Source organism: Brienomyrus brachyistius, chromosome 15 (genome assembly GCF_023856365.1).
Source record: "Brienomyrus brachyistius isolate T26 chromosome 15, BBRACH_0.4, whole genome shotgun sequence".
Lineage (NCBI taxonomy): Eukaryota > Metazoa > Chordata > Actinopteri > Osteoglossiformes > Mormyridae > Brienomyrus > Brienomyrus brachyistius.
Genome location: NC_064547.1, coordinates 17,795,072 through 17,805,699, shown reverse-complemented (window position 1 = coordinate 17,805,699; position 10,628 = coordinate 17,795,072). Strand labels below are relative to the sequence as shown.

At 43.9% G+C, this 10,628-nt stretch overlaps 1 protein-coding gene across 3 annotated transcripts; it reads right to left on the bottom strand.

The window, feature by feature from the left end:
* Positions 1-4,932: 4,932 nt before the first annotated feature.
* dmrt2b (doublesex and mab-3 related transcription factor 2b) lies at positions 4,933-10,098 on the bottom strand. 3 transcript variants are annotated; one of them, XM_048976093.1, is made up of 4 exons: positions 9,829-10,098; positions 7,075-7,362; positions 6,542-6,635; positions 4,933-6,066 (listed from the first exon to the last, which is right to left on the bottom strand). In XM_048976093.1, exons 1-4 carry the CDS (start codon positions 9,847-9,849, stop codon positions 5,324-5,326), a joined length of 1,146 nt encoding a protein of 381 aa, XP_048832050.1. In that variant the 5' UTR covers positions 9,850-10,098; the 3' UTR covers positions 4,933-5,323. The 3 variants fall into 3 exon arrangements, with proteins under 3 accessions (XP_048832050.1, XP_048832049.1, XP_048832048.1); XM_048976092.1 differs by lacking the exon at positions 9,829-10,098 and adding an exon at positions 8,736-9,781; XM_048976091.1 differs by lacking the exon at positions 9,829-10,098 and having other exon boundaries at positions 7,075-8,702.
* Positions 10,099-10,628: the final 530 nt, after the last annotated feature.

Sequence of the window (10,628 nt, the reverse complement as noted above, 5' to 3'; positions counted from 1 at the left end):
TGAATATTAACCTGGACCAGGTAAACTAGTGAATAACATAACATAGCTAACATGAATCCAGTTTCCAAACTACGATGGGTATTGTAAGGTAGGTTAATGCTGAGCTGTGTAGCATTATGGAAAATAACCACTGACGACTTAATTTAAATCTAGTAGCCATTTTTGTAGTCCATAATTTTAATAATTCCACTGGCCTTAACAACTGGTCAGCTGTAGAAGATTATATAAAGTACATTAAAATACATATATAGTCTACATTTACATATAACAGTATCTATCACAGAATCCGCGACTTGGTGGTTCAGATGCCATCTCGGATCTGCTTCTTATACAGCAAATGCAAACTCCTTCAATCAGGCTGTAATCTGGTGCTTTTCGTACTCCGTTCAGGCATGTTTGGGTCTAAATGCATTGGATTTGGCTGGCGGCTGGATCTTTAGATCCCAGTTTGGCACTGGATTCCAGTGCTTTCATTCCAGGTCCACGTCTACGGAAGTGAAAGAGGCAGCTTATTGGTGTCGAGGGAATTTCTCATGCCAAACTCTCGGGATATTTGCTGCTAATTCATAGCAGCAAAGTTGTCATTACTGTAAACTGACCTGTTACATCCATACATCCATAAGCACCCATTTAGTACAGGACAGGATGGATGGATGAACCCCCCCCCCCCATGTCTGCCAGAGCTGGTGTGTATCCTCCATCACCCTTTGAAAAAAACGCCTCTAGCCAGCTATCCGGTACAGGGTCACAGCCATGTGTGAATAACAAACTACAGAAAAAATGCAAAAGAGCTTAATCCGTCTTCACCGCAAAGGTGGAAAGAGGAATTAGCCTCAAAACAAAAAGAGAAGGATAATGTCAGTGTTCTTGTTTATTTGTTATTTGTTAATTTTTTTTCAGCCCTGGCTGGTCTCCTCTCCTGTACCCACCTTCATAATACTCAAAATTTTTAAATTAATCTCAACATATTGGATGTATTGTGGAAAATCACCATAGCTTTCCCGTTTGAAGTGGTTTCTCAAAATGGGGATAAGGAGTCTCTCTCTCTCTCTCTCTCTCTCTCTCTCTCACACACACACACACACACACACAGGCTTGTAATTATATCTTTGTGGGGACTCTCCATTTATTTTTAAGGGGGAAAGCTCACAGCATGACGACCTTAACCACCACCCAGCCCTGCCCTTAACCATAAGTAACCAAACAAAATAAGAGATTTTTGGCAATTTAACTTTTTTATTTGCATTCACAGATCTTTGTGGGGATGTGAAAATGGTCCCCACAATGTAATATAAACATAATCCACACACACACACACGTCTGGATAAGTCCCAAGCTTTATGTTCACGCCAACCCTGTACTGAATAAGTGGTTACACTGGTGGTTAAGCCAGTTAGGGGAAGCTTTACACAGCCTGACGCATTTGGCTCTTCCCATGTCTCCAATGCTCTGTGTGGCTCAAGCTTCTCATATCATGCAAATCTCTCCTTGCCAGCCAGATGCACCGCTACTAATTTCTCTTGGCTTAGTGACTGTTATTCTTATTTTATGTTTTATGTACTTTCACCACCTCCTAACATCAAAATTCTGTTTAACGCGTGTATTCATTTTCGGCCTGATGACCAAGTATACGCTACCACCAGTGGGCCTGAAGGAGGTGTCAGTGAACAGACAAACCGGGTTTTACGACCGGCCGTTGTACATACGGACCTGAATTTCACATCCAATAACTGAGTTCAGTATGTCAAGAACAAAACGACCCATTAGCAGAAGCAGAATTTGGATTTTGCTTGAGACGCCAAAGCTATAATTAGCCGTGCAGGCTAGAAATGTTGATGCTCATGATTTGGTTGCAGACCGTGGGTGGTCACATGGCCGGTGACCTCGTCGTTTGCAGCGCTGGTATAGCAACGGCTAATGAACGGGAGCTAGAAATGTAGAGCTGATTAAAGTTTGGCCTGAAGGCGGCAGCCCGGCGGGAGAGAGTGGCAGAAACAGAATTCGCGGAAAATGTTTCGGTGACACTTTGAAAGCGGAGAAATTTCCACCTGCGGTTTCAAACCAGTTTGTGAATGTTCTCTTTTCGGGGGTCTGTGGGTGAACAAAAGCGAGATCAGGTGACGACGGAGGGGATCCCGGCGTCCAAGTCCGTCAGGAAAAATCTGCCATTTTGACAGCGGAACAGGGCAAAGTGGAAAAAATGATTCGTAAAAGCCAGTTTGCCGTTCACTCCATCACAGCACACGAAGGCTTAAGGATAAACAAACGTCTTGGCAGGCCTCAGTATAAATGGCTGCAATAAAAATATGCATTTTTGCGTTTATTATTTTCGTTAAATGATATTTTTACAGAGGTTGACTAGGGTGTATGTTCATGAATAGATGTGAGCAAACAAATAGATTAGATGACTTTAGGGGGTTAAATGACTGTATGTATCTACATTTCATTGTTGAAGATCATAAATCATCATCCGAAGTGAAAGGTAAACCACATGAGGCATCCTGGCTTACAACTGCCAGATGTTTGTTTAGTTAACATCTTGGGGGTGGGGGGGTGGGGGGGGGTAGTGGAAGGGGGGAAGCGACAATACCTGTATTTTGATAACAGTGTATTTTTTTCCATTACATAAACAATCACAGTTGTTAGCAGCTGTAGAAGAGTCCAAATTCCCCACCCTGTGTCTGCTGAGAGCCTGACATCTGAGATGGAGGGAGATGTTGAACCTTTGACGGGATTTAGAAACAGCTAAATATGCGAATTGTCTAAAGCAGTGTTTCCCAATCTGGACCTTGGGGCCCCACAGACAGGCAGCTCCCTGCTAGGTAGTCCACATTTTTGCTCCTGGCAGGGAGCAAAAACGTGAACTGTCCAGATTGGAAAACATTGATCTAAAGATGCAATTTCCCCCCTCTTGCACTCAGAAAACACCCTTTGCTAGGTTTAGTGGTCATTAGGCCCGGAAGGTGACGTATGGTAGGCCCTTGCGTACTGCCAGGGACACTGTGGGCCAGGACTATAACCGTATAGGTAGTGGATCGGGCCAGGTCTGCCAGACAGGGGGGGCGGCACATCAGGGGCCTGGCAGAAAGATCAAAGTCTGGAGTCAGACCCTGATGCTAAACACTGCTGATATACCACGGAGGGAGGGTGAGCGATGTTCAGATTGCACCGAAATACTAAGGTGGCGTCATGCTACGCACAAGCCGCCAATGCAGACCTGCTCTGAACGAGATTCTGGAATATCATTGTTCTTTCATTCCTTTCGAGAACCGTCGCCACGATCGAGCAGGGAATTTAGCTAAAGCAGCTTTTCCCAACTCATTCCTTTTTGGAAAAACGTGGACTGTCTGGCAGGGAACTGGGAGGGTGCAAAAATATGAACTGTCTGGCAGGGAGCTGGGAGGGTGCAAAAATGTAAACTGTCTGGCAGGGAGCTGGGAGGGAGCAAAAATGTGAACTGTCTGGCAGGGAGCTGGGAGGGAGCAAAAATGTGAACTGTCTGGCAGGGAGCTGGGAGGGTGCAAAAATGTAAACTGTCTGGCAGGGAGCTGGGAGGGAGCAAAAACGTGGACTGTCTGGGGGTCTCTGAGGAAATGCTGAGCTAAAGCATTGATCTGGCCTTATTTGAAATATTCGGGAAATAAATGCCACTGAAATGGAGAATCTATTCCTAATGTATGCAGAATTGGGGCCAATTTAGCTACTGGCCGAAGCCGTCAACGTCGCTCATTGCCATTGGGCCATTTCAGCCGCCAAACCAAATGTTAATGAACCAGCTAATGAAGTGCATCTCTGAAGGATTGGAACAAGGCGCCTAATCAGAGCTCAGACCATCCTAACAATGGCTGGAATATGCATGTTATTCAGAGAGGTCAGAATACATTACATCACAGCCTGATGTTCCACAGACACCACAATTACTCGGAATTTAAAAAGGGATTTCCTCCTTTCAGCTGAGAAATAATTACACCCATCTTTTAGAGTAATTATCTCGCTTCGCGTCTTTTGTCTGCGGCACTGGAAATGTTAATCTCAGCGTTAACATTTCCAAAATCCTGTTCGGTATCATTGTGCCTGGCGTCAGAAGACTGGGTGGGTGGGGGGGGTACCCATATGCCCAGGGGCCCCACGATAGCATCGTACTTCTCCGTTTGTGCGCGGTTATCGCCCATGTTGACGCCGCACGGTCCAGAGTTGTCAAAGCAATCTCGCTGCCCCATCACGAGCCGCACAATGGGCGCGCGGAAACAAAACAAAGCAAACCAACGCGAGATGCGGATCGGCAGCAGCCACAAACAAACTCACTGCGGCTCCAGAACAGCCAGGGCCATAAAGAACAATGTTGCCAACGCGACGCTTTCGCCCATGGGAAGGGGAAGCTTGCTGAGGGTGTAAAGCTCAGGCCTTGTAAGTGGGACGATGGGCAAACCAGCAGGCTACACGCAGCGGTCAAACACTCCATCACTTTGAAGTAGCAAAAAGCAACTGACACAGCAGAATAACACCGTGACTGATGAGCTTTAACCAGCAAGTGATTTACTTTATGTTACTGATTACTCATTACTTTAAGAAGAAGTTAACATTTTAATTGAAGAAATGAAATAGGACTTTGATGTTGGATTTGTATTAAAGGCTCTATCTTTACAGCATGTTTTATTGTTTGTGAATGATGAGGAATAAAAAACACAAATAACTTACGTTAATAAAATGATACATTTGTTAAATGATATTTTATAAAGAGAAAACAAATACTGCACGAGTGTAAATATTGGTTAATAAAATGCTTATCCCCTGGGTGACAAATACAATACCACTATTGTATTGCAATATAACTTTGGTTAATTAGATTAAATTAACGTTACAATGCTATCAGGTAAATCGTTTTAGTCCAAACTATAATGCATTTTAAAATATTCACATACACTTTGACTCAATACTAAAATAAATTTATTACTTATTTTACAAAACTTTATATACTGCATTCTGATTGTTTTCCACAAGCCATGTACTTTTCATTTAAAAAAATATATAATTATACAAAATGACACTTTAAGGTCTGGGAAAGTAGAATTTTTTCTAAACTGTTGCCAATGTTTCAAAATACGCTTTTACTAAATATACCTGTACAACTCAAACTTTCATGTAACAACCCAACACAACCCCGGTGGGCGCTATAGCACATAAATGTGATATGAATTGTGTTACATTCATTCTCAGGACCCCCCTGTAAATCCCAGACCCTGGTATCAATGTTGGTCCCAGCTCAAACACATTCACGCAAGCCTCAGTAACTCATCTGACGGGGGTGGGGGGGGGGTATTTTTTAGTTGTTCAACAGCGACTCCACTGAAAATGGCAACGCAGACGGGACGCTCTTTTTCCCAGGGTCCGTCTGGGACCAGTGACGGGCCTGCTTCTCTGGACTGGGCTTTGGGGCAAAGAGGCACGAGTCAGAAGATCCACAGGGCTGTGAGGAGAGAGAACTATCCTGGAAGAGCAGCTCTGGCTGGTGGGGAAGCCGGCCGGCGATGGGCTCGGGTGCGACCGAGCCACCAAAGCCTCTCACGCTGATGTTCGCCGCCAATGAGGCAGCGTGCAGACCTCTGAGGCTGCCCAAATAACCCTGGCAGGCAGGGGGCGCCGGCAGCTCCTCCTCTGTGCAGCACTCCCAGGATTCCAGGAGCCCCAGCTCCACCCCACTGGGCGCTAAGCTGCACGGGGCGGCCGGCGGCTCGTAGCTGCTCCCCATCGCCCGGGCTTTGAAGATCTCTTCTGGGTGGCAGTGAACCTTCAGAAGCGTGGGGCAGTTTCCGTGCATAGGGAGGTAGGCCAGCGACAAAGGGTCCGCCAAGGGGCAGCACTGGACGGCGGGGGCTGGAGGAAATGCGGGCTGGGGGAATTTAAGGCTGGACAGCTCCTCCAGTTCCCTCTGCTGTAATTCCCGCTCGAGCATGATGCCCTCAAGCTCTCTGTCGGCGAACGCTCGCCTCTTCCTCATCCGGTCGCTGAGAGATGGGTAGTGCATTCTCCTCGGCCAGGTGGGGTCCTCCGAAACAGGCTTATACCCTGTGGGGGGGGGGGGGGGGGGGGAATAAATGTTATCGTTACATTTTATGTGTTATTGACTGGATGGTGCAAGTAAGAATTCCTATTCATGGATACGCAAAAGGCAAATAAAAAAATCCTGAATTGAATATAAAAACAATTTATTGTCATTGTACGTGCAGATATACAAGTAAATAATATGTAATCCAGCAAAATATTAATAAAATACTGAGGGTAATTTTTTCATGCATGGTAAAATTTTATACATGGTAATAAAAACCATGCGCGTTTTCAACATACTGAAATAGCAAAAATTCTATTGTATTGTATGTTACATACTTTGCAAACGAGGTCGGTACTTTATTTAGTGAACTGTATGGGTGACACAATCTCTGGATGAATGAGTATAAATTATTTACTATGTTACCTTGCAAAATACAAGCTGTTATTAAATATCTGGAGGGATTAAGATTTACCCCTATTAACTATGCTTTACCTTGCAATATGCTGCTTGCCAGAAAGCTGGGTCTTTGGTACCGATGATACGCCGATTTTCTAAATGACAAGGATGATCTGCCGTCTTTTTTCCCCTGTAAATGCAGAAAATGTGAAGGCCATGACAACTGCATGGCGAACTTTCAAAGATGCAGGAGACAGAGATCCGCCTACGGCGTTATTTTACTAAGGAAAAGTCAAGATCATTAGTTATTTTATTATCGATCCAGCACAACTTTCTAAAAACAAAATAATTCACTATCAAAAGCAGATATTAAAACTGAAAAAGTTGAAATACCTCACGATAAACTGATGTTCAATACTGAAATAACGCATTTTTAAATGACTTTTATTAACATCTTCATCAACGACAGTAATGTAGCAGTACAGCAACTACGAAATAAAGTGCATTTTTTGCTTGACTCTAGTCTATAACTGACCGTCACAATTACTTATTTGATTAATTACGCAGCATGACAGCATAACAGTACCGGCACGGCTGCGGAGCCACAAGTGGAAGAATGGTGCTCTTACCCCGGTCGCCTGCTGCCTCCTCAGAGCCACCTGCGCGGCCATGACCCGCTGTCTCTCCACCACCAGCACGCAGTTGGCGCAGTGACAGTCGCGCCAGCGGCAGAAGCGCTTGTGGCCCTTGAGGCCTGAAACGACGCCGTGATTCCGACACCGGGCGCATTTGGGGCTGCGGCTCAGCCTCCGCGGCTGCTGCTCCGGTGCCGCGCTGCCTCCCTTCCCGCTGCCGCCGTCCAATTCCGGACGCACAGACCCGTCGATGCTCTCCACGTCAATGTCCTCCTCATTGCTCTCGGATTTGATCACATCAAGCTTCATTGAATTTAAGTCTAACGCTACAGTGCACATATATAGACCTGATCTAAGTTCTGCTAACTTTATCCCTTCTCCCTGCTTTAAGAAATCACACTGGCACCCGTTTAAAGACGCGCTAAAGTTTCCATGCTGTATTTAAGGCGCAAAGAACTTACGCAAATTCAAAGGGGTAGCACTTTTTTTGCTTTGGCAAAGACTGTAAACTGAAAAAAAGTCACGCTTTATGCAACTGCTCACTGATAAATCGCCGAAGTGTCCAGGATCAGACACACCGCCGAGCCCATGGTGAGCTGCTGTACCAGGAATGACTCGGGATACATAGATACAGAACATATACCACCATCTGGCTGAAACGCTTCGTCTCCTATTTCAGCCAGATCCCCTGACGTCATAGTCCAGGGCTTCCGACTGAGGAAAACCCCATTCTGCCCCCCGCCCGAAGCGCCGTTCAGCAATACAACCGGTCTAACTCCCGACAGTCAATACTAGTGGACTTAATGTTATAATAATGTTATTAATTACGGGTTCTTGGTGGCGTGCAGGTGGGCCAACAAAAATGATGCTAGTTAGATAAACAGAAGGCCTACTTATTTAATTTGCATATTTGTTCAATGCTTCGTGCAAACCAGCCTGTGTACCAGTGCTGATATATACGTTGAGCTTCTAGTGAATGACCAGTAACCAGTAGCGTGACCAGAGAATTTTAATTGGGATGGCCATTTACGGTTTCGGAGGTGGCCGCACTATACTTCGTTTATTCTATGCTTCCGCTTAGAAAATGAAATGTATATTTCGTTTTTTTTTTATTGTGACGTGGGGTGGCAGCATGTGGTCGCGCATTTAAATGGAGTGAAAATGACGGCTCCTGGCCGCCCCTTAGATCCGCCCCTAACCAGTAACAAGTGCAAGATAATATCGGAATAAAAGTGATGCGAAACGCCTTCAGAATCATGCATGAGAAAAACAATTCAAATAAATCACACCAGTGTTAGTTCAATCACGAACTAAATCCACGAGTAATTGGTGCAGCTGATGGCAATGATGCCTCGCTTGTCCTGGAGGGTGTGGGTTCGCGCGCCAGCCTGGCGTATGTCACACCGGTATTCCCCCGCAACGTAGATGGATAAATTTGATTATTCTCGTTATTTATGTTTTACTCGCGCTGAAGCAGCATATATTAAACCTGTAACGAAATACCACATGGGCTCATTAAATGAATCTTACATGTGATGTTATAATTAGCTAATTCGTTAATGAAATGCTCATTTAAATGCTAGGGCCTATGTCGGATTAATTACGTAATATATACACCACAGGATCCAAAAATTTGTTTAGGAAGCTCGTCCTACCATTGATGCCGCGGTGAAAATGAAAAGGAAAACTGCATTTCCTCCCCTCTTCATGACAGCGTCCTACATCCATAAGGATATTCGTCACAGTTCGTCGTTTTGTGCCGTAAAAAGTGATTTCAGGCAAGCCCATAAGAGCGTTTGTAGGCTATATCTGCTTAAGTTTTATATTACCATAATCTGTGCATGTTGATGGAAAAATGCTGAAACTTAACTTTTAATTTCAAAAGCTGTTGTTTAAGCGGGTTAATTTTCTGGTATGTCTTTAAAACCCCCTTTTTCTTTCATTGTACATAGGCCTATTTAGCAGATAGTTTTACCCAAAACAGTGTACAAGAATGAAGGGTCAGACAGCGATAGCCCCTGGAGGAGTTAAGCGCCTCGCGCATCAGCCCTCATAAACGCCCATCCCAAAGAAGCTCAAACAAGCACCCATTCTGTGATTTCAAAAGCCATAGGTTTCTTTGAGCAGTGTGAATTGCTCCTTCATTTATCCCAACCATTGCCTTGTCACAGTTGTGTTTTCGGTGCATTGAAAGTGACGCTCTTTGTCACTGTTGGGGGACCCTTTGTTCTCTTTCATGCACTTTTCACACTTTATCACATTCCCAAAGACCTCTATAGGCTCCGATTATAATCTCTGACCGAATAATCGCAGGACTGTCGACACGTTGTCTTCACCCACCAACACACAAAGAACTGAAGCTAAATGTAGCTAAAACGGATGCAAATTCCAAATGAACAATAATCATTAGACTTAGTACAAAATAAATTTTCATTTGGCTGTCGTAAGATAAAAGACCGCAAAGAAGCTACGGCTGCATATTTTAGCGAATGCTTATGGAAACTGCAATTGCTACCTGTTACAGTTCATGCAGTTCATGATGTTTGCCAGGTTTGTCGCATATATTATATTTCTTTCATAAATACGGGGTTGCAATTTTGCCGATTCCAGCATTAAATACAACGCGGGCGGAAGCAGCGTTTAACAGCAATTGTATATTACTGACGTGGGCACATTTCGCGAAGTTTCCCACAGCAGAAACAGGCGCCTTCTTTTCGTACACAGATTAAAATTTAGATAATCGCCCACCTGTGTGTCGGAGACCATCATGTCCGTGAGCCCCTTAGTCGAGGTTTCAAGTGTGATTGTAACACAATAATTAGGGTTGCTGGTGTTAAAAATTCTAGCTAGTTTTGGTGATTTTTTCAAAATACCAATTAATGTCAAACCTCGTTAGAAAGCGTTTTATTCGCTCTTCGAAAAAGGATGTCAAAGTTCGTCAAATGTTTATAAACAGTGGTTGTAGGTCTACAGAAAATAGATGGATGGATTAATTAATTAGACCCAGTGGTGTAGTTAGAGATGAATGGACAGGGGGGCTGAGCTTTAACTGGGGGGAGGGCGATGGCAAACTTATACAGTATATCATATGAATGACTAAAGCCAATGAATACACAACAGGCCAAACATCGTCCCTGATTAGGCCTATATTAGAACCCATATTATTGTACGTAAGTGATTAATAATTTAAGTGATTAATAGTTGCTTTAATTTGCTATTATTTTGTGCTATGCAGTGCATAAGATTATATTTAAGTGGCTTTAGATTACTTTTAATATCTTTAATAAGCTGTTAACTGCTATTTTTAATAGGACGTAGGTTCTTTCAGCTTTCTGACTTGACTTGTGGCAAAGCCTAGCCTTTATTCAAAAGCATTTGGGTTTAGCACCCTTAACAGTAAAGGGATTAAATTATGCTGCTGCCCTTATTTGAAGACTAAATGACCAATGTAGCGCATCAAAGTAGTTATATAAAATTAGACCGCTTACTCCGGATAACGTTTAACAATGTTTAAAAATACGGACTCGGTTATAGGTGTCCACACTGGC